The 25,654-nt window shown below is 35.2% G+C and overlaps 1 protein-coding gene across 11 annotated transcripts in view; it reads right to left on the minus strand.

Moving 5' to 3' along the window:
• The window catches only part of LOC118745572 (putative nuclease HARBI1), a 754,224-nt gene extending 739,650 nt beyond the window's left edge, over positions 1 to 14,574 (minus strand). For 7 of the 11 annotated variants that reach the window (XR_004993651.1, XR_004993650.1, XR_004993645.1 and 4 more), the window contains exon 1: positions 14,415 to 14,471. Coding sequence is in view for 2 of the 11 variants with exons in the window: in XM_036479062.1 (XP_036334955.1) it covers positions 14,415 to 14,516 (102 nt within the window). In the remaining 9 variants the exon portion in view is untranslated. Of the gene's footprint in view, positions 1 to 14,414 lie in introns of all 11 variants that reach the window. The other 4 variants (XM_036479062.1, XM_036479060.1, XR_004993647.1 and 1 more) reach the window with 3 other exon arrangements.
• Positions 14,575 to 25,654: the final 11,080 nt, after the last annotated feature.

The following is a 25,654-nucleotide window of genomic DNA, read 5'->3' on the forward strand; positions in this document are numbered from 1 at the left end:
TAATAATTTAAAGTTCATGGTGGATTCCCTACCTCGAGTCTACCGTGCAGCTTCTATCGTTTTTTGAACCATAATTATTCACATTATAATACAGAGATATCTACTTAAAAAGAAAACACGATTGGCAGAAAGAGATACAGTGACGAGCAAAACTGTAACATGGTTTAACACTTTTTGTTTCAGCCACCGCTATATTTCCAAGTTCTAACGACTTTCATACTTTTGCTGTATATTCTTGTTGGTACATCCCAACTCCCTCTCTCATAATGATTTGAAGTCAATACAACAACAATAAAAAAACCAGCAGACAAAAATGTAAATTAAGGCAGATGTTACAGTTTTGCACTCACTCTCAGTTTTGCATTTGATAGTTATCTTTTACTTAGTTGGAAGTCAGATGACTTTTTTCTATATTGTATTTTATTGAAGAAGTGATCACCAGTAAATAACATAGTTAATCAGGAACCATAAATGTAAATAATAGATTTCCTGCGGAAAGGCGGAACCGCACGAAAAGTGGCAAAAAATTTTGGAATTTGCTATAGCGGTGGTTGAAACAAAAAGTGTTAAACCATGTTACAGTTTTGCCCGTCACTGTATATGAGTAAGGCTTCCTCAAGTGGGCACCGAATTTACCAACATTAATATTTTTCAATGATATTCAGGCAGCGCCGAGTTTTGTAGTCGCGATCCAGCCACGCGAGTCGGGCGCGCACGCTGGCAAATAAAAATTCATTCCGACCAAACTATATCGAAATGCACGCATTTTTTTTTTAATAGATAAATGCAGAAATGTTTATTACATAAGTAGTTGTTAAAAATTTTGTAACGCAAATAATTTCATTGTATAGGTTAATATTTCTTAAATATGCACCCAAAAAAATTTTTCATTCGGACACTTACTTTCAAAGAAAAATAGAAATTTCCAAAACACTGCAAAACTTTTCAATTGTTGATTAAAAAAAAAACTATTTGGAATTTTGCAACAAAAATTACACAGTGTACTGTTCGACTACAAAACTCGGCGCTGCCTGAATATCATTGAAAAATAATAATGTTGGTAAATTCGGTGCCCACTTGAGAAAGCCTTACCTATATATGAAAATCTACCAGATTCCAGACCACACTTTTAAACGCTTTTGAATTTAGACGGTGAAGTAGACCAAAATGAGGTAAGTACAGTGACGGGCAAAACTGTAACATGGTGTAACACTTTTTACTTCAGCCATCGCTATATTTCCAAGTTCTAACGACTTCCATACTTTTGTTGTATATTCTTGTTGGTACATCCCTACTCCCTCTCTCATAATGATTTGAAGTCAATGCAACAACAATAAAAAGACCAGCAGACAAAAATGTAAATTAAGGCAGATGTTACAGTTTTGCACTTATATATTTTTAAGAACTTTTTAACAATTTTCACGAAAAAAAAGAACTACTAACACAATGTTCAGTACTATTTTACTTGTTTCAGTTCCTGGATGCGATTTGGCATACCTTATTTGTATCTTTGTAAAACTTCTGGAGGTATATCCTTAGTTTGCTTTCACAGCTCATGTACTCGATTTTACGGACTTTGATACTTATTAAGCTGTGCTTTTTGTTGATTTCGCAAATTCTCTATGAGATTCATGTACGCGGATTGTGGAGGTCATTTCAAATTAGCAAATTTTTGCTTTTGTATCCAGGCTTTGCGAACATACGTAGTGTGTTTTGAGTGATTTTTCAGCAGAAACTCTAATTTTTTTGACTAAATCTTGCAAATTTTGTTGAAATATGAAGAGATACTGTTCCTTACGCATTATGCGTACTAACGGACCAACAAAATTTTTTAAATACAACCCCAAACAATTAAGATCCTACCACTGTGATTCACAGTTTGCAGTACATGATGCGCTTAGGCTTAATTTGGGTCTTTGATCCAATATCATGCCCGGCCATCTGATTGAAAGCGATTAATTTAGTCTTGTCAGACCAAATAACCTTCAATTGAAACTTAAAAATATGTTTTTTATTGTATTCTGAACGGCCTAACATATCCCAATAGGCAACGGTCCGGGTTTCGTGCGATGCAGCGAAACGCTGCCACACTCGCACATGTATTATGATCAAATTTGTTTTTTTCTTCTTTATGATGCCTTTGCGCTCAATTTGGCAATTCCTTGACTCGCTGTCTATTGATTTGCATTAAAGTTTAATACCTTAAGCGCTTTTGTAATAGTGGCTGCATCGCTACTTGCTGCTAAGTTCACAAGATATCGTACCGTAATATTTTTTAACAGACTTCCTTTGTCCTTGGGAACACTTTAGGCTATATTTTTTGTCAGTATTAACATTTTCAAGTAGCAAATTTCAAAATTGTTTGCAACTTTTCGTGCGGTTCCGCCTTTCCGCAGTAAATCTATTATTTACATTTATGGTTCCTGATTAACTATGTTATTTACTGGTGATCACTTCTTCAATAAATTACAATATAGAAAAAAGTCATCTGACTTCCAACTACGTAAGAGATAACTGTCAAATGCAAAACTGAGAGTGAGTGCAAAACTGTAACATCTGCCTTAATTTACATTTTTGTCTACTGATTTTTTATTGTTGTTGCATTGACTTCAAATTATTATGAGAGAGGGAGTAGGGATGTACCAACAAGAATATTCAACAAAAGGATGAAAGTCGCTAGAACTTGGAAATATAGCGGTGGTTGAAACAAAAAGTGTTAAACCATGTTACAGTTTTGCCCGTCACTGTACATCAGTAATGCGGTTTGAAAAGAACAACGGCCCTTGGAGCCGGGGTATATAGACTAAGTTATTTAAAGCCGACGGCGAGGAACGGGTTGGACGCATGTACTATCTGTTAAAGCTATTTGGTGTTATAGACACGTGGTCGTCAGCTTAGTTCGCCCAATCCACAAGAGGGGGCTGCCGCTGTAAGGTCCTATCTTATCAACCGGCAATACTTCACGCTTGGTAGACAATTGAAAATCAAAGGCATTTCTCGATGAACCAAAATCACACTCCTTAAATCTTTTATCACGTCCTTTCTGTTATATGGGCAGAAACGTGAGAATGCGTTGGGGTTTTTGAGAGAACTATTCTAAGCAAGATATATGCTGCAACGATATTACTGGCATGTCGTACGTGTGGAGGATGATGCTCCATTCAAGGAATCATTCGACTCAGCGCCTATGAGTGGACAACGATAAGATCGGGGAAGGATCAAGTGCAGAAAAACCTGTCCGCACTCGGGATAAGAAACTGTCGAAACTTTGCAAAGGAGTGAGAAGCAATTGGCGACGTGTTTTTGGTCTCGATCAAACCCACAAACGATTCTGGGGCCAAGTAAGAAGAAGATTAAACGTTCCAAATCGAACATTGGTATAAAATATCAATACGGATCAGGGTGTCCAGATTGTTTAAAAAAAAGCGCAATTTCTGAAAAAACGCCAAAAATAGCTAGTTTTTTTTTACTAAATTCATGAAATCGATTTAATAAATCTTTTATTTTAAAAATTAGATCTCGTTATAATATAGTTTTTAAAACCAAAAACGAATATATACCTTCAGATAACACAAATCTCTTATATAATAGTGATGCACAAACAATTTTCTTAAAAAAACACGCATACTTTTTAAGATGTATTTGTTTCAACACATTTTGCAATAGGACTGCGCAATTGTTAAATTTATTATAACCAGGGAACGGATTTTATGGAAATTGCCTTTTTTTCTGCTAAAAAGATAGAGTATATTCGATTAAGAATGTCCACGATTTAGCTTTCCCTGATTCCATTTTACACGTTTGATGTTGCCTTTTTTTTGCCTTCTTTAAGATATTTGCCTTTTTTGCCTTTTTTAAGATATTTGCCTTTCTTTGCCTTTTCTACCTTTAAAGACTTACAATTATTTTTTTTTTTTTTAAGAATACAAAATATACACATGCCCATGCGGCTTATAGAAGCGCAGGGACCTCTTGCCAAATTGGTGTTGGAAAAATTCAAAGCCGTTTTCTCAGCTAACGTAGGCTTGGAGACAATAAGGGGTGTGGATAAAATTGTAAAGGGCGAGGAAAACGCCCTTATTCCTGATAATATGAACGTTTCAACGTTCCATATTTAAATTGGGCTCCACTTGTATCAACTTGCGTCGAGCGCACATTTAGTACATTCAAGGCTTTTCTTCGCGAAAATCGAATGAAAATGCTGCCAGAAAACTCCAAAATGCATCTTCTGGTTCAATGTTACTACAACTATACAGATTAAAGTTTTATGAGTTAGAAACTCGAAAGGATAAAATAGTCAACGATTCAAAGTACACATTTTTCATATAATGAAACTAGTTCATAGTTTTTCTCTTTTTACTTGTAATATAAACATTTATAAAAATAAATGTATTTTTTGATTGTTCTTCGTATTTTCTGTCTTTTTTTAGTGCCTTATTTTGCTTTTTTGCAATACCTAGTGCCTTTTTCGCTATTTTGTTTTGCCTTTTTTTGCAATAGCTAGTGCCTTTTCCTGCCTTTTTCGCTATTTTATTTTGCCTTTTTTATAGGTTTTTATGTCCTACAAATCCGTTCCCTGATTATAACCTATAATAAGGCGAGATCAGCTATTTTCACAATTTCTTCAAAATCACCTATAGTGTCTGAATGATTTACATTTATGTTGTTGTCATATATTGAGCTATTCAACCTTGATAACACACTGTTTGATATTGGAAACGTTTTGCAGCAGAAACTATTAGCCTTCATATAACACTTTATTCGAACTATTGAATTAAGGCTTTCCAACCTCATCCTATTTCGAATCTTAGTTTTTGTTGAATTCATTACGGAAAAAACGCGCTCAACAAAGCATGTGAGTGCGGCAAGGATAATAATATGAATTTACTTATATTTCCAAACATTTTATTGCCTGTTGCGGTTTTCACTCCGTAAGCAATTATCCAAAATTCTTCAGAGTCGGATGGAATGGTTCTGAGAAAAGATATTCCACGGGAAAGTTAAAAGATTTAAATATTCAGTTTCCGCTGCTTTTCTTTCCTTCAAAGTCAAATAGTGAATTGGCAGGTCCCTGAAACTCGCCCTCTTGTGATTCGCACACTTTTCTGGTGACAAAATCAAAGCTTTTTTAAAAGTATTTAATTGACTAGGTAATCGTTTCAAAAGTTCTTCGATTAGGATGATTAAACATTTTTGACAATCTTTTAATACGCTTCTTAAGTCAAGTATATCACGCAGTTCATTAGCCTCTTCTGTAAAATTATCGTGGAAAACTAAATTTTGTATATTTTTATAATTGGAAGAAATTTTTTGAACGCGCAAATATTCAAAGAAATCGCCAAATTGGTGCGAAATCGCCAAATCTATACACTCTGATACGGATCACGATACAAACATAATGAAATTGAAACGCTGCACATCGAAAAACGACTTTTCGCGTTTAGCGTCTCATATTTTCCCCCAATAGACATTTATTGCATTTGTGGCCAATTTTTAGACTTAGATTTTCAGTTGACAAGATAAGTTACAATAAACTACATATTTTATAAACTAAATATTTACGTACGAACATTCTTGAGCAACGTTTACATGACAAGCATATACAAAAGAATAACACAGGCCTGCGAAATTTAACTATTTCCCCCCTTCCAATAACTATGTTTTTTTTATATCTAGGTATGATAAATTAAAATACAGCCTTATTTTTTGCGCATAGAGATTTAGTTTTATTGATGGCATGCATATTTTAGAATTTTAAAAAATTTTTGTGAAAAGCCAAACGAAATTTATTCTTAAACACGTAAAGAAGTCTAAGTTGCGGCGAAGCCGAATATTAAATACCCGGCGCACGTATAAAATATATTTCATTACCATCAGCTGGTTTAGTTTTTATTGTGTTTCGTTAAAATTCTAGTTTTAATGTACAAACATAAAATTTAATTACATTGCTGATATTTTTAAATATATATAACACCCACAGCTATTTTCAAGGGTAAACAGGCAGTGCACAATTGGTATAATTTTGCGTCTTGCGCTTTGCAGGCAAAGTTATAATTGTCACCCAAAGCCATAAAGTTTTATCTGGCATGGTCTTTAGCATAAGTCGAAATATTGAAGGTTCCAAATTTCTGAAATTGACATCCTTTAAACTATGTTCACATTACAGCATAAATTACTTTGTTTCGATAAGTGTACGTACGAGATGTGGTTTGTACTTGATTTCAAAAAAAAATATGGTTGCATACCTTTGGCAATTTTTTAAATTTCCTTAACAGTGGGGGCTTAAATAAATAAAAAAAGTGTTTTCTCCATTTGGTTCTTATAAACTATCTCATTTGTAGTTAATTTATTGAGAGATTTTACAAAGCGAAATTACTTGAGTTTAGCATGATTTGCTTATAAATTACAAATGAGCCGTAAATTGTGAACATACTTTTAGGCTGTTACAAACAACAGTTATGTGAACAAAGTTATAATATCGCATGGTAGAATAATAACAAGGTGTTGTCAGTAGCGACGTGTTTGTTGTAATTTTGACAACATCGGCATGCTTATTTTCAGTGCTGCCGATCTTAATTTTTATACTACTATTAGTTGGGAAATAGTATCTAAAATCTCCATTTAGTAAGACCGCGATTTTTAAAGAACTTGGTGTTTTCAGAACGATATTAATATTTAAAATTGCTGGATTTGTATAATTTTTGTCCTCAAAATATAAAATATAAAAGATATCGTGGTTATCAATGGAAAAAAAACGTACCCAGAAATCGTATGGAAAGGCGCTTTTTTATATTAAATAACTTTTGCTGCATTGCCATTATATTGAGCCAATTGAACTACTGATACGCTAGAATAGAGTGGCTGCATGGTTAAATTAGGAATTCGCTTATATTATCGATATTTATGTGTTTTAATCTATTTAGAAAATCATGTACAGTCTTATAGGAAATTGCCTTATTTTACGGCCTATACTTTTTTATAACTTACAATATATGTCCAATCTGTCTGGAGTTGACGATACAAACATATATTCAGGCTTATGAGCCTGTAATTATACATTTTTCTACATTTCATTTGAAATAGTATGCACAAACGGATTAAAAGTATTAAATAATTAGTACCTTTTATATTACTTTAAAATGCGTAACCGGAATAGACCTGCCGAAAAAGTGAGGTCAAGTTACTGACAACACCTTGTTGTTATTACACCATGATAATATCCTATGCCCACGTATATTCGGTAATAAAAACAAGTAATTTTTTACCAAAAAACAAAACCGAATTCAATTTTCATATAAAAATTTAAGATTATCGTTTGTTTCTTCATGATCCAATGATCGGATTTAAACCAAATTAGTATGGGACCTCCTGCGAGGTAACACTTTCCCTTTAAAAAAAGAACTATAGAAATCGGTTAACGTGATCCAAAGTTATGCGTTGATATACATAAAAAAAAAACAAATCCTTTTTGTGAAGTCGGTTAACAAACAGTATCTATTAGTCTAAAATTGCTCTATAGAAACTCAGTAAATCAAAAAAACTTATGGAAATTCGAAGAGTAACATGCGGCAACACTAAGAAAACAAAAAAAGTAAGTTTTAACAGTTTTCGTGAGTTACCCAAAATTAATTTAAAAACTAAATTTTCGTTTCTTCCAAAAAAATTTGCCCTTCCCCGGTGCAAAATGTTTTTGATGTTACACTCAACCCTGTCAAAGGGCATGTTTTCCTTCTTGTCGTTGTCTAAGTAGCTCACGTATTTTATAATATTGTCGTTTTAAACAACCACCTGATTTTCAGGGCAACTATCGCCCCTGGCAAAGCTTCAAAGGGCAGAGAATGTGCCTTTTTTGCTTTACAAGAGTGTGACATTTTATGAAACGAACACAAAATTTGCTCACCCTTTGCCTTTAATTTGGAATCGAACACGAAAAGAGAAAGGGGCAATCAAAAGGCGACATATTTTGGTAGAAGCGAAATCACCATTAAAAACTAATGGCGACGAATAACTGTTACCCAGGTTTTTTTGAGAAATAAAAGGGTCCTTTATGGATTTTGCGAAAAAGTATTTTATTGTTAATTTTCCACAGATTTTACTTTAGTTGTATTAATTAGTTTTTCAATTTTAATCCTTATTTACATTTGCCAGCAGTGTAAATTTTGAGAGAAAAGTTCATTTGACACGCAGGTCTTCGTCAGTTAATTTAATCCATATCTTCTGTAAGCATAGGCTAATTTTCTACATGTTTAGTCCCTTATACTCCCCCTTTTGTCCAACATAAGGCCTCATACTCAAAAATCGAATAAACTCGGAACTGGTGACTAGGACGGCCACTCATTCGACCAACCTTATACAGTTTTTTTCTTTTTTTGTATTTTTTTATACAAAGCCTAAGAAAAACTTCACCTGAAAAAGACTTGCGTGCCAATGAACTTTTCTCTCAAAGTTTAAACTGCTGGCAAATGTAAATAAAGATTGAAATTTAAAAACTAATTAATGCAACTAAAGTAAAATTTGTGGAAAATTAACAATAAAATACTTTTTTTCGCAAAATCTATCAAGGACCCCTTTATTTTTCAAAAAAAAACGGGGTAACAGTTATTCGTGGCCACGCTGTATGCGATGGAATTTTTTTTATGTTTTTCGTAGCTTATTATCTAATACCGACCCAAATTGCTTATTGGAAACCATCGCAGGCCTGTTTACTGAGAGACGTGGTGACATGCATATTTCACATTTTTAACATTTTAATGAAAAACACATAAAATAATTTAAAACTAAATTTCTACTTAAACACAACAGTATTGGTTAAAAATATCCCTAAAGAAATTCGATATAAAGCCAGTAATATGGGGTAACACTAAGAAAAATAAAAAAGTATTTTTTTCTGAAAATTTACATGGTGGATTTTTTTTTATAATTTTTTTCGTATCATTACTAGGTACACAAATTGTTAAATAGTTTTTTAAGGGAGAAACCATCGCAGGCCTGTGTAACCCAGTTGCTCGAAATTAATATTTCAACAATACACTTTATATAATTAAAATTAACATCATATTAATTTTTATGTATAAAATTAATTTTCAAAACACCTACATTGCATTCATATACTCAATCTAAAGCAATTGTTTTAAATTTTTACGTAATTCCACCGTTTTTACAGGTTCGCAGTTTTGACAGGTAATACATACTGTAGAAAACGTTAGTCGTGTAAATGAAGCCAGATTCCACATATTATCTGACCTTATGATTGGCTAATATTTAAATTTGACATCATAACGTCGTCACTGGGGGTCGGCTTTAGGCTCCGGCTCTACACGGAGGAGCAGTTAATCGGAAAGCTATGCTTAAAAGGTGAGGGCGGAAATGATTAAAGTGAACCTGCACGATTGTAAAGCAGTATCAGTTGCATTTCTGTTCCAAATTATAACTAAGGGAGCAGAGGACCCTCAGGTGTGGGAAAAACCATATATGGGGTAAAAACGCCAGGGTATATACTGGTAAGTGGTACCAAAGCCGGGGAACCAGGAAAAGGTTTTGAAGATACCAAGTATTAAACTACAGAATCCATTTTATTTTATTATTGTTATTTAGCTTTGTACCACGATTATATTTATTAGGAAAAATGGAAAAAGCAACAATTTAGTGGTGAGGATACAATGGCCGGTCTGGACCTAAACGGGCCCACTAAGACTGAGGTCCATATACTGGGTACATTAAAATTGGGTAAACACCTCGCGTACGCGAGCTAGTGACAAGCATGATGGAGGCAGGACTCTTTGAAGGTGACGCGAAAGAACACCATAACACCTGGGGCAGCTGCGACGAATGTGCGGGGTAAGTATACATAGCTCTAAGCTTTCTGAGAATGGCGATTGCCTTGTCGGGAATTTGATGCTGCTTGAAAAGTCCTCTTATTTAGAACAGCGGTGCAAAAGGGGCAGAGCCTATGAACCTCAGAGTTAGGCGCAGTAAGATACTTTTAAGTACAACTCATAAAAACCCACGAGGCTTGCAAAAATCTAGCCACCAGGTCTGATACCGAGGAGGAATTTCTGGGTCTTCTTCCAAACACACTTTCCGAGAATACCAACATTGGACCAGAACAGTCATGTGTCAATGAGAGACATTCACTCATTGGAAACCCTTCCACTAGGATGAGGGTTAACAGGTCTATAAGGACTATCAATCACCACCTTATCAACATTTCAACTAAAGGTAATGGAGAGGCTATACACTATGTATTAGAGCCACTCAGCATTGTTATATGAAAGAAACTACGTTTCATGAACTTGTGTTTCGCATACACAAATAAGTGGCCATCAAGGAGTTTTCGCTAGTTGTCTTTCTAGATATTGATGGCGCTTTCAACAATACGAGTATTATGCCTAGCGCAATATCGCAGGGGCAGCCACCGAAAAACCCAACTCACCCCTTCGTCTGCTGCTACCAGCGGATACTGCGTGATATGAATTTGAAGAGGAGCACTCGACCAACAAATGTGTATGTCCCCGAAACTAGTCCCCTGTACACTTTCGTGGTCAAGCCCATATGCTATGAGGTAGTGGTACCGTGGCCGCCACTAGTGAAGAAATCGAGCGTTGTCAAACGTTAACCTAACCCTAACACCCAATTGATCACACTATATCTATTTTTTGTGGGTGGAGGGTTTAAAATACCAAACACATCATCAAAGTTGTCGGCGCTGCAGTGGTAATATCCGGAGGCTAAAACACTATCCCCGCGTTTGGAACATTCCCTTACCAATCTTGTGGTAAAAGTGTTCTTATTTCAATTAATTTTTTGCGATTCTGCACGATTGACTTTTTCCTTAAAGAGGATGACATTTATGTAGAATGAAATATTGAGAGTTCTTTATTTTTATTATTTCTATATCACTGTACCACTTATTCATGAGTGGAAGATGTTATTACACATATGTATGTAGATACACGCGTGGCCACGTAAACCTTAGCACCACTTTTTTTAATTTTGTAGAATTTTGTATATTAATAAAAATAATATATTTTTTTAATATAGTTCTAACAGCAACAAAAACTATATAAATTAAAGTTTCAAACTTTGTAGAAAATTTAGAAAAAATCATCAAAGTTTTATTCAAATTTCAAACTTTTTAATAACAATTTTTAGGAAAATTTGGTTATGCAGTTACTAGCGCATTTAATTTTAGTATAATAAAATGCAAGTTTAAAGTAGCCCATTTGTATTCCATTTGTTCCAAGATCGTCGGCAAGAAAAAAATTCAAAAATTACCGAGAATTCGAACCACTTCAAACTTGCACTATATTGTACTAAATTAAATGAGCCAGTTTAATTCATACCCAAAATTTTCCTAACATTGATAATTTTCTCAAAATCTTGTACAAAGCTTGAAACTTTTGTTGATATCGTTTTTGTTGCGGTTTTAACTACATAAAAAAAAATATTAACTAACAAAATTCTACCAAAGTACAAAAAAGTTGTGGTAGGGTTTGCGTGGCTACAAGTGTATGAATATTGTTAAGGAAATATTAAAATCCTTCAAATTACCATTCTTTTAAGGAAATGATATTCAGTAGCTATATAGGAATGTTTGAAACTTTTTTTTTAACTAATTTACGAAAAAAATTATAATAGCACCAACCACCAACACTTTTACTATAAATACGATATAGCAGTAGTTGAACGCAAATTTTCATCAGTTCAGACAATAAATAATTAAAAGCAACACGCAAATATTTCAGATTTCGGCCTTTAGAAACGTAGTCGTAAAAGCTTTTGATTAAAGTCTTGTAAAAAAAGTTTAAAAACGACCTAGGAGGTGATCGTATTCTATCAATGCACGAAGGATTTTTAATGTTGTCCTTTTCATTATCTGCCTCTTGCCCTTAATCTCTTGTTCGATCAAGTATGCTTGCAATTTCAACATAACTGCCACGCCCGCTTTTTTTAATCAAACTAAGTGTTTGAAACCAGAATTTGGTCATTAATCTTTATTACACTACGTCTGTTTGCTATTTTGTAATGGATTTCATAAATAAACAAAATATAATTTTTTAGCGTCTTTCTCGTTCAGTATGAAAAAGAAAAGTATATGGCAAAGAAATGGAGATAAACTTAAAACTATTAGTGTTATATATGTAACTTTAAACGCGTTAATAGGGAATTCCTGTGAAAAATTAATTTTGTTTTCGTGAAGTAATATATCCCGAACCCGGAGGGCAAAACCAAATCCGCGAAAAAATACGGATGGAACATGAATAACAAAATACTGGAATTAAGATGTTAAATTTGTTTTGTATTGAAAATAGTACATTATGTGCAGATGATCATATGCAAAAATATTATTTTTTTTATTAAACTTTGTCTTGTTAATTTAAATTTATCAGTTAGCAGAATAATATTCAGCCGACATATTTTACCCATGTAATAGAAAGGAGAAGGGCTAATCCAGTTTGTTTTATGTCTGTACCGACCAACGTGGAGTATATACATACATATATTGGGTGGAGTAATAAAAGGTCATTGCGTATGTTTTAAAAAACTGGCGTTAGTACAGTTCTGGCAACACTGAAGTTAATCGTATATATACATAAGCGATTTCGTTGAGCTTTGCAGATTTTACAAAAGGTTTAAGAGGGAAGACCAAGGAGTGCATTTTCGGCATATTCTTTTTTTTTACTTCCATATAGCGAATAACGCATGTCAAGCTTGTCAAGACCTTCGTAAAGGTGGACATGTTTTAAAAGAATGCCAGTGCCAAATCTGACTCAAGAAATGCCACTAGAATTTGGATATCAAAGATGGCCCTTAGTCATGAAGGCCCACCGAGGTTGAAGGCGAAAAAATTACGTAGTTGATGCAGTGAAATTAGTTCGAAGGGACATTCCTACGACTGTAGCGTCTACGTAACCGAAACCACAGTATATACAGTAATAAACCTTTTCGCAGTTTTTCACCATTTGGTCCCCGAGGAGTACTTTTGGGTTGTGTGCATCTTTTTCGTATTGCGCGCAAGGCAACACTTACTGTGGGGAATTTCGCCTAATGATAAGAAAAGTTCTTTTCCAGGATAAAATATACATAGTTATGTGTTATTTATGAACAAAATGTAGGTTAAGTATAATATTCATTAGTAATGTATGCTGATATTCATGCTTAATGAAAAATAATTTCAGCATTTAACAGTTCATTACCATGTACTGTGTAATATAACAAGTTATACACTGAACTATGATAATCTGTACTAGTATCTATTACTACGTTTATATGCACGTATTATTTGCAAATAACAATTTGCAAAATGGTAAACTTTGCCGTATAAACGCTGAGTTATTTTTTTAATTTGCAAATAACTAAATTATTTTTATTTGCTCCTTCTCATTATCAACTCTGATCAGATTTTACCCCCGAGGAGTACTCAAAAAGGTTTACTACTGTATATACTGTGACCGAAACGATCCATATATAGATCTGACCAAGGGCTGCTACCACAGCAGCATCCCCAAAAATTTTACAAAGTATGATACCAGGTTATGAGATGTGGATACACACATCTTTGACGACACGTCAATAATTTTTGGCGCTAAGATGGGGTGTGTTGAGACACTTGTTCCGCTCTCTTTCTTTGTCTCCTCCACATTCAGATAAATCCCCGATTCATGAAACTAACCGAATGGTGATAAAATATAATCGATTAAATAACTTTGAAGAATACGAAATGACTTTTTAATCCACCCACCCATATAGCTACGTATACCTATATATACATATGTATGTATATGTATGCGTATATGTATATATATAGCTTATTAACATAAATAACCTTCTGAAGTAGGGTAAGTGGTAATTGCAATTTAGTTGTATATGTGTACATAACATATATATGTATATTTATATACGTTTGTGTATATATATTATATACATATATACATATTTATATACTGAAAATGTAATTAATATATGCATATATGTACATATATTAATGCTAATTTATATGTAAATGTGTGTATATATGGCATGTAAAACTGAATTTATAAAACAAAAATGAGATAAAAACTAATGATTGAATTATGAGTAAAGTGATTATTAAAGTAATAGTTTCGTGTAAATATGCGAAATACATGGGATAAATGTATTTGTATGTATATAACTAAATAATCAGGTTATGATATCCAATAATACTTAAAGAATCTATCAAACCATTTCTAGCGATAAAGATAAATGTGCGTAGAGTTAATATATGTATACATTAGATTATCTCACATATATATATATATATATATATATACTATATTTATATATACCCATACATACATAGCTTTATGGATATGTATACGCATATACACAAATATATATATAATTTTTTTATCAATATATATTCAAAAAGCCAAATGCAGACACAAATCACTTACCTGAGTTTGTAAACGTGTTAGTCCTCTTATCCAAAGAATTTGGCCAGCTCGAGGTTTTTTGTCAGAATCGATTGAATCGAAGCGTTCTTCCCCTAAATGCATAGCGTCAGTATATTCTTCAGGATGTCCACGGCCCCATCTATAAATAAATACGCGAAGTAGATACACAAAATATGTTAATGACTAAACACTCATTATATACACATTTAAATGCAATGTTTGTATGAAATATAGGCATGAATGAATGTACAATACGAACAGCACGATTAGAAGTAAAACAAGATTAATGAGTCGATCATAGATGGGTTATAGATCATAGTTGGGTTTGGGAACAACGCCACTGAGATGAAGATGGACATATATTATGAATAGCAACCACAGTCATGTTAAAGCCACAAGGCTGTTTTCAGATCGGAAAACCTGACGGAAACCACATTTTCAGAGTTCAATACGTACGTACTAGGGCTTTCAATCCCGGAATCCCGGACACTTTTCCTTGTCCAGAAGTCCCAGTATTGCAGCTCGGGAATCCCAGGATTTACAGATTGAAAGGGATATGGAAAACAGAAAAATTAATTCAAGTGCATTTGAGATGAAAACCCAGAAATAAAGAACACCAAAATTTGGATGCAAAGTGAACTTGAGTAATTTGCTCTAAGAATTGGATTTCAGAAACTGCCTGAACAACATTTTGTGCAAGAACTGTGTAAAAAGAAAAAATCTGGAAAATACAAGAAACTTTAAAGTGTGGCAGAGTTATTCCTCATATTACTTTGTTGGCATTTTTTTGGGAATTGAATTTCCACAAATATGTGTAAGGGTTTTTTACAATTAATATAGCTATTTAAACCAAATCGACCCCGTGTTGCCATATGGCATCATGTATGACAGGGTGTAAAACAAACCCCCCTTACTCAAAAATGCTTATATGTACGTTAGCTAATTGCTAAAAGGTGTCTCTTTCGAAACGCTTACGCTTCCGTGAGTGTCTTGCTGTCTATGGAGTGTAATACACGTGTGTTCTTTGAACAAAATAAGAAGTGGCAGAAAACCATTGAAATGTTATATTTCATTTCATTTCATTTCATTTCATTTCATTTCATTTCATTTATTAAACAAATTCATTAGTACAATAAGATCTTAAAGCTCTTTTATAGTACAACGGTAATTATAAAGCACAAACATAAAGCAACGAAAGGAAAACAATAAGTAAAAAAAATAAAATAATTTAAAAATAAAATAAAAGAAAAAGAAAAATGCTACTAATTCTAAGACTAAAAACTAACATTCTTACTTAAGTAAAAACACAACGACACAAAACGTTAACATCTGTAGATAAATACATACACATATGATAATCCTAGCAGATAGTGAAACTCAGAGTACAAAAACTTATTGACGAAAGTACGAAAACAACACATTCTTAAAGTTGTCCTTGTTTAAGCTGCAGCGAGTAGCAGGTGGAATAGAATTCCATAAACGCGTGGCGTTGACAAAAAATAGTCTTGCAGAGTTAAGATAATTAAAGCTAGGTACAATTAAGCCGCTTATACGGGCATATTTTGGAAAGGTTAGCTTATTATACAGATAGCTAGGTAGCTTATCCGACATTAAACGGAATAAAAAAATACAATTCCTTGCTTTCAAGTACTCAGGTATCTCACAGCCCAATAGGCGAGATCTCCAACTAGAAATGTGATCAAATTTAGCCAAACCAAATACATACCGTATTACGTGATTGAAAACTACTTCAATTTTGTGGGCAGATTGAGAACTAACTAACTAATTATAAAGAAATAACAATACATTTATTGCATTTATAGTTTTTTATACCCGAGCGCACTTGTGCACAAGGTTATTATAACTTTGTTCACATAACGGTTGCTTGTAACAGGCAAAACGAATCGAGACAGATATAGACAAATGTAAACATAAATGATCAGAATGAAAAGAGAAATCGATTAAGCGGTGACTGTCTGTCCGTCCGTCCGTCCATCCGTCCGCCCGCGCGTCTGTCTGTGCACACGATAACTCAAGTAAAGATTGAGATATCCCAACGAAACTTGGTATGTGCACTTCTTTTGGGCGTAGGACGGATGGTATTGAAGATGGGCAAAATCGGGCAATAAACGTGCCTACCTCCCATCCATATAACGGTAATTTTCAGAAATACGAAAACTGCGATATTTTAGTAACTACTGAAGATTATTCACTCAAAATTGATATTTACAATAAGTTTTAGACGAAAAATAAGAATATTATAAATTTTTGGAAAATGTGCGAAGCCGCGCCCACTTATGGTAACATGTGTATATCTTAGTACCCGCTGCACCAATTTCTTCCAAACTTGGCACAGTTGTTGGCCTTGGTACAACATACTAAATGGCCGAAAAGTTTTAAAATCGGACCATAACCGCGCCCACATCCCATATAACGGTAATTTAGAGAAATACGAAAACTTCGATAAATCAGTAAATATTGAAACTAATTTATTCAAAATTCAAATAAATAAAAATTGATGCTTGCGACAATTCTTTACGAAGAAATTCGTTTATAATAACATTTTGGAAAATGGGCGTGGCACCGCCCACTTATGATCACATATATGTATCTCGGTAACCGTTCTAACAATTTGTGCCAAACTCGGTATGGTTATTGTGCTTGCCACATGGAAGCAAAAAATTTCAGAAATGTTTGAAACTTCAATATTTCGAAACTTAAGGACGCTAATTTACTCAAAATTGATACACCCCGGCTTACCGTGTAGCGGTAGCTTTCGGAAAGGTGAAAAACATATATTTAATACTTGCGCTGGGTATTTAATGATAGGCTCCGCCCGAACTTAGACTTTGTTACATGTTTTATTTAGAAAATATAGCGGTGATAAAAAATTAGCTAATACATTAGTAACTCCATTTGTAACAAGCTTTAATAAAAAACAATCGTGCATGTTAGATAATTTAAGTGTTTTTAAGCCCGTTGTCATATGGAAACATGGGACGTAATGCGAACTGTCCCTCTTTTCTTCTACTATCAAAATACATCATGTATGGGAGGGGCTGAAACAAAAACCGCTTACTTAAAACTGCTTATTTATATGTACGTTAACTAATTGCAAAGTAAGGTTAAATTAATCTGGACGGCGTTGAGCCACACATAGACCGGCAGGTCCTTGGTGTTGCCAGTTGGAGCTCGTTTTTACGCGTTAAAGTAGACATCACAATGGATGTCACCGCTTTTTGTTTATTTCAGTAGATTTTTCTAACTTCTCGAATTGGTAGGCTCTCAAGCAGTGGCGTAGCCAGGGGGGATTTGGGGGGATAGATCCCCCCCCTTCGTCAGTGAAATGAAACTTTTTATTTTTGAATTAATAACACAATACTTTTTTACCCTTCCGCTTTATAATTTTCTTATTTCAGACTGATGACAAATTATCTTTTAATGAAAATATAAAATTATCGGTTGGTAGATTATGTATTTGAATATTTGCGAAATACACTAAGCCATTTTGCCTAGTTTCCCACAGTGTTGGGAAATAATCTATAATCTATACAAAAACTGTACTCTTCGACTGTAAATTGTATCGAATTTTTAATTTGCTCATATGCATGCATGCATGCATACATAGATTCTCTTCACGACCAATGATTTGATGGTATTCACGGGAAAGTTTATGTAGGTACATTTACATATTTTACACTTTTAATATAAAAGTCAAGGCAGATATTTTAAGATACACTTCTTAACAAACAAATTTTTTTAAGTGATTATGAATGGATAGAAGAGACATCTTCTTTGAATTCAGTACTAAAACTCGACATTTCAAGTGCTTATCAAAACTTTATACATGTTAACTAAATTGGCCATTTATCTTAAAATTATATAATTTTAATTATTTGTTTATAAAAATGCAGTTTACATTTTAACAAAATCCGTATAAATCCAAAGTTTACTCTTTGCGCAACATTAAAAAAATCAACGTACTTTCGTAAAGCTTTTTAATTCGATTTCCTAGAGATACATATTTTGAGTATGCAGTTTTGTAGCCCGATCAATTCAAATAAAGCGCAAGTTTAAAATACATAGCTGCGACTTATCGTTGATTTTTAGTTTTTTTTTTTTATGAAGGCGTTTCTCATTTTCTTCATTAAAAAAATCGTTGAACATATTTAGATAATATGGAAGAAAATTACCGACATCGTCAAAAATATGTCATACATCAACTGTAAATCACAGTTACTTTAAATTTGCACTTTATTAGACTAAAATTGAATGAGCTAAAAAACTGCAAAATATTAAGAGATAAAATTGAAATAGAAAGTTCGAAATTTTTACAAAAGTTTGCCGATTTTTTTTTAATGTTGTTCAAAGATTAAACTTATTTTCATTTAGTGTTTGTTAAGGAATAAACTATGTTTTTATAAACAAATAATTCAAATTAAAATATAATAAAATAAATAGTCAAATCTAGTCAATATGTGAGTGTCGTAAAGTTATGATATTTAAGAACATCTCTTTCTTAATAAACGATGACACTGTTTCTATATGAAGCTGATTTCAACATTTTATTTTAAAACTTGCCTAGGAATGTGATATAATGGTTCGTTCAAAACCTTTTTTCAAAACTTATAAAGGCAAAAACGAGAAGGCGAAGACAAAAAGAGAATAAAAAAATTTCCCGCAGTGAATTTTCAGATTTTTAAAACGGTATAGTAATTTAATTTTTTAAATTTAAATAAAGCATGAAGACCCCATGGAATAAACGAGTAGAAAACAAGTAAGAAAGTCTAAGTTCGGGCGGAGCCGAACATTAAATACCCGGCGCAAGTATTAAATATATGTTTTTCACCTTTCCGCAAGCTACCGCTACATGGTAAGCCGGGTTGTCTCAATTTTGAGTAAGTTAGCGTCCTTAAATTTCGAAATATTGAAATTTCAAGCATTTCTGAAATTTATTGTTATATGAAAAGCGGCCGTAATTTTAGGCCGATTTCAACAATTTTCGACGCTTTGCTTTTATGTGGCAAGCACAATAACCATACCATAAGTGGGCGGTACCACGCCCATTTTCCAAAATTTTATCATAAACGTATTTCTTGATAAATGATGGTAGCAGGCGTCAATTTTGAATAAATTAGCTTTAATATTTACTGATTTATCGAAGATTTCGTATTTCTCTAAATTACCCTTATATGGAATGTGGGCGTGGTTATTGTCCGATTTTAAAAATTTTCGGCCATTTGGTATGCTGTACCAAAGCCAACAATTGTGCCAAGTTTGGAAGAAATCGGTGCAGCGGTTGCCAAGATATACACATGTAACCATAAGTGGGCGTGGCCACGCCCATTTTTCGAAAATTTATAATTTTCTTATTTTTCGTCTCAAAATTATTATAGATATCAATTTTGAGTGAATAATCTTCAGTAGTTACTAAAATATCGCAGTTTTCGTATTTCTGAAAATTACCGTTATGTGGAAGGTAGGCGTGGTTATTGTCCGATTTTGCCCATTTTCAATACCATCCGTCCTACGCCCAAAAGAAGTGCACATACCAAGTTTCGTTGGGATATCTTAATTTTTACTCGAGTTATCGTGTGCACAGACGGACGGACGGACAGACGGACGGACGGACGGACGGACAGACAGTCACCGCTTAATCGATTTCTCTTTTCATTCTGATCATTTATGTATACATTTGTCTATATCTATCTCGATTCGTTTTGCCTGTTACAAACAACCGTTATGTGAACAAAGTTATAATACCCTTGTGCACAAGAGCGCTCGGGTATAAAAAATATATAACAGTAAAACTGGCACATACATAAATATATGAAAAATTGCACTCAGGCGACGCCTCTAGCCATTGTGTGTCACAAATTTAAGTTATCGATGGAATTTTTTTTTTCATCCCCCCCAAAGCCAAATCCTGGCTACGCCACTGCTCTCAAGCATTTTAATCGTGTTTTTGACAGTGCAGGATATCGGCAGAGAATATGCTTCAAAGTTTCCCTTTTCTCCCGCTCACGACACTTTCTGTACTGTCCACGGTAGTGATATTTTTATGCGTGAGCAACCTCCAGGATACGCCCCGTAAGCAATCCGGTAGAAACTCTGCAATCTTTTTTTTGCACAGTGCTGCGAGGCGCTGATACTTATCCATTGGCCTGAGGTATAAGGACTTTCTTGCGGCATTCCACCACACCAAAGGGCCATAAAGCAGTATTACTCCCGGCATTATTTTACATGAATAAAGGGCGTTACTGGTCCTGCCTGGTCCGTGTCTCCCGAGGCAGACGAAGCTCTGTCTCGTCCACGTCTGGTGGTTGTATGCCCACAACGGCATTCACAGGTCGAGAGTCTACATAACTCGAAACTGCCTCTCTGTGAATGCCGTTCAAGGCCTGTCGATAAGCTGACGGGTCCAGAGGTTGTTTGATGAACCTCTGGACTTCGTCCGTCAGTTCGTAAAGGTGACTCCTCACGTGCCTGGGCGAGGGCTCTGTGGCTCCCAACTAGAAACCGCTTGCAGAGCATTGTGTTATGCTCCCTAACGGGGAGCACGTGGGCCTCGTCGTGCAGATGATGTTGTGACGACATCAGAAGGCTTTCTGTCGCTATCCTGAGTGCCGTGATTTGGCAGCTCTGCAGCTTCATCCACTGCGTCCTACTAGTCCCGGCGACCACACAGGTGCTGCATAGTTCAGAACCGGCCGGCTAATTGCCTTGTACGTTGCCAGCAACGTTTCTTTGTCTTTGCCCCAGGTGCTGCCGGGACTTGAGGACCTTGTTGCGGCTTTGTACTTTGTTGACAATTGCGGTTGTATGCGCCGAGAAGGAGAGCAGGTTGTTCACCATCGAAACTGGTTTGTCATCGACGTGAATTCCCAGTTGTAGTCTGACGTCCTTCGTCCAGGTGGTAAAGAGTGTTGCTGAGGATTTTGTAGGGGAGAGGGTTAGGCTGCGTGCAGTGAAGAAGCGAGAAAGCTCGGCGAGATAACCGTTTACTTTCGAGCACAAGTCATCAATTCCATTCCCAGACGCCATCATCGAACAATTGTCAGCATAAGAGACAATTGAGACTCCCTCTGGTGGTTGAGGGAGCTTTGGAATGTAAAAGTTAAACAGTAATGGGGAAAGGATACCACCCTGCGGAACCCCCTGTTTTATTTTCCTCGGTTTTCTCGATTTGTCTCTAATGGTTACTGACGAGTGACGACCACACAGATAATTCGCCGACCACCGTTTGAGTCCTTGTGGGAGAGAGGAGGACTCTATGTCTTCTAGTAGCGTTGAATGGCTGACAGTGTCGAACGCCTTAGACAGGTCCAGCGCTACTAGAATGGTTCTCTCACAGGGGCGGTTTCGGTTAAGGCCACGGGTTATCTGGGTGTTCATGGCGTTAAGTGCTGTTGTTGTGCTGTGCACTTACCGAACCCATGCTGATACCTCGCTGGGGTCAGGTGGTTTGTGTAGTGCGGGAGTAGAAGGGCCTCAAGTGCCTTCGCTACCGGGGAAAGGAGAGTTATCGACGATAGGACTCTCATTGGGACTCCCACACCGTGCAGATTGTCGGAGCAACTAGGAGTTTTTGGCGGCAGCGTGTGGGTGGTGGTGCGGTTGTGTCGGTGGTGAGGTATGTTGTGTCTGTGGTGTTGTCTATTGTATTGCGTTGTGATGCCGTTGTGTTTGTGTCGAGTTACTCAAGCGCACTCTGGTGTGCTATGGAGACAACTCGCTTTGAGCAGCAAGGGGCCCCACAAAATATATACGGTGGCGAGAATTTGAATAGGGAAAAAACTTTAGGAAGTTTTCTTAAAAGAATGTTTATTTTTTATAAAAATATTACTTACTATCTAGAAAAACCATGTAAATAATATTTTCAAATTTTTTAGAAATGTTGCTCAAAGTTATAAACTTTGTTTGTAGCCATTAAATTTTAGTGTAACAAAGTGCAATTTCGAAGTAGCGGGGACTTCCCGTTGATTTTTGGAATTTTTTTGTTCGCGCATTCTCTTCCATACAAAGTATGTTCGAGATTTTTTTTATGGCAAAAATGAGCAACACCTTAACCAAAAACCGCTGGCAAGCATACTCAGAATGTTTCTAAGACATCTAATTAAAAAGCTCAAAGTTTTGATGAACCTTTGTCGAATTTTGTTAATTTTTGTACAAAGTTCGATCTACATGATTTTTGTTTTATAACGCGCTACACTTCCATTAAAAAAAAAACTAAACATTAAATAATCGAAAGGGGAATAACCAAGAAGGCTAAAATGCATCTTCCCTATTTACATATATTTTCGCCATGGTATATACAGCTTATATTTTTCATAACCATGGATTTTCTGAGGGAATTAGTATTATTTTTTATAATTTCACTAAATTCAAGTTAGAATCGTTTCATTAAAAAAAAACCTAAACAAAACTTAACAAATAACAATAAAAACCTTTAAAAAACCTTTTTACAAGAATGATGACTGCAATATAGCAGGAGTGCCAGTTTGACAGAACAAAACATAACCAAAGAACATCATGGCTATGCTTGTGGCTCCCTATATTCTATGTTCCTTGTGATAACGAAAGTGCGGCCACGTTTGTACGAAAAATTGTTTTTGGGTCAGAGTACAGGAAGACTCTTGTTAAATTAATAAAGAAAACACTGAAAATCGGGATTTAATCGGTAAAAATATGAAAAATCGGGACACTTATACGTCCCGACTTAAAAATTTTGATAAGGTCGAAATCCCGAAAAATCCTGCAATCCCGGTATAAGAATTTTTTCGTATCCCGAAATCTCGGGATTGTTAAAATGTTTCGGAATTGAATGCCTTCGTGCGTAGGATTCGAGAACCAAACATGACGGCATGTCCGCTGACCGATTCATGTGCTCTGCCAATTCACAAGAAAAGTACTTATTTCCTTTGTACCAACTACGCCTTCAAGGTCTTATCGAGCGTATTGTGTGAAAAGCTGGACCATCGTAAACTTATTGAACCATATCAGTGTGGCTTTAGAGTCCAAAAGGTGTAGACTATAGACCAAGTAATCACCAAAGTCGGAAAGCAACCGCGGGAAAATAATCGAAAGCATATTTTTGTCCATTTCAAAGCCCGCTTTCATGGCACGCAAAGCCTGTACGATGCGGTGTCTGAATTAGGTATCCATGCGAAATTAGCATGGGGGTGTAAGGATTCGGCTGATAACAAACGTGGTATCGTGCGATCTTTAAACTGATGACGAACAAGATAAGAGTTGCAGAACAAATCGTCCAGGAATATTTTTTAAATTATGGCGTGTGCCAATGATATCGACGTCATTAGCTTCAACAACCGCAATGTTTGTTTTTTCATGTTGGATATGAAGGCAAACTAATGGACCTAGAGATGAAAGAAGACGGAGTACTTCCTGCCGTCAAATAAACATTAACCGCATTCGCGCCTCGGTACACACGACACTGTTGAAAGCGGTTAGAGGCCCGCACTAACAGCTGTCGCCTCTCGGTAGGCAATGGCAAATAAGAATCCATTTGCTGTCAAAGGAGCGTGGACAATGGCAATATACGACGTGCCGGCCCTTGCAGTATTCAAGAGAAAAGTTCTGCTGAAGATTTACGTAGACGATGGCGGTTACCCCAGACAATAGACCGATAAGCTCTATGCGCTTCACAACGACATAGTAGCCGCTGGAGACTGCAGAGGAAGAAGGATTCCTCTGCGAAGGAAAGAACCACTTAGCCTCAGTTGGTGTTTTCGATTGACGTCAACTGACATAAAAGAAATACTATTTGCGTGCATTTTTTGAATTCGCCCAAAATACTTTAGATGGTTAAAATGTTGGGAGAAAAAAAAACCGACATATAAATATTACAAATTTAAGTAATTCCGTTATGCAACCGTGTCAATGTATGTGTGAAACAAGTTCTTATGCAACACAAAACCAACATCAAAAATTGTAATACCCCACGAATATTATGCTGTTTTATATACACTGGAAGTTTAAACCCTAATCCTAATTTTCCTCAATCAAATTTAAAATTTATCAGACTGTTAAGGTTACAAATTATAAATTTTGCGAACAAAATTGTGTCATTTTGATTGGTGCAACCGGGGATAAGTCTAGCAAAACCTTTGTAAAGTTTGCTCAAAGGAAAACTGGTTGTAGCGTGCAATCCGTGCACCGTGCAAGGGTTTTGCAAAACTTAGACCAGTGGTGCTTTTTTATATTTACAATGTTTTTTTTTGTTATTTCTTAATAAATGTATTATTTATGCGCTAACCAAAACCATATAAATCAAACTTTATAGGGAACTAGCAGTACCCGGCGCTGGTTGCTACGCCAGAGATAAATTCAGGTGCTCTGCCAATCCACATTTTGGCCCGTAGTTATAGTCAAAATAAAGTCGACTCTAAAGTTAAAAGCAGGCTTTTTTACAGATATCCCATTGAGAGTTATGTCAAAAAGCTGCTTTTAACTTTTTGCTCGATTTGGCTACGAATCGGAATATCGGTATGCTGTAATCCGCCTTTTCGTATCGTAATTTCGAAAATCGTAGGCCACTTTCGTAATTCGTAATGGTGGTATGCCAGAATCCGACATAGCTGTCAATTTGAGGTGAGCAAATGGTGTTGTAGCTGAACGAGTTTTACAAAATGAATAGTAAAATAACGCCTATAAGCGCACGAATAACTAAAATTAAATAATTTAAATAGTGCATAAAAAGCTCCAATCTCAAGTTATGGTATTTTTCAATACCATGTTGATAACTTCCCTCAGCGAAGAACAACAAAACTGTCATAGAGAAGCTACTGACGAAGATTTTATGCTTAGCCCATGCTCTTCCTCCACAGCACTTTATATCACAGGTGGGCAGCCTCGGCAGAGCATTTTTGTAGTGTGCTTGCAATTGATGTCACTGTGTGCGTGCGAACAAGTCGTGCGCTTGAATGAAATTTCTCAAACAGAGTGTGTATGTATACGCGAATACGCCCATTGCTTTTGAATATTAAGTCAAAAGAATAAACATCCTAAGATTTTTCTATTAAAGGTCGGCCTTGAGGGCAAGGTGGTTTTTGATTTAATCAGACCTTGAAAATGACTCAAAAGTAAAATTTTTTATTTTTTGTCTTTTTTTATCTAAAAACAGATTGTAATAACCTTAAAAAAAAAACATTAAATGAAAGTCTTTTCGATTCTTGCGACAAAGGAAATGATGAAATGATGTACGAACAGCAAAAATATGG

Source organism: Rhagoletis pomonella, unplaced genomic scaffold, assembly GCF_013731165.1.
Source record: "Rhagoletis pomonella isolate Grant_MI unplaced genomic scaffold, Rhpom_1.0 Rhpom_scaffold_00009, whole genome shotgun sequence".
NCBI classification, from domain to species: domain Eukaryota; kingdom Metazoa; phylum Arthropoda; class Insecta; order Diptera; family Tephritidae; genus Rhagoletis; species Rhagoletis pomonella.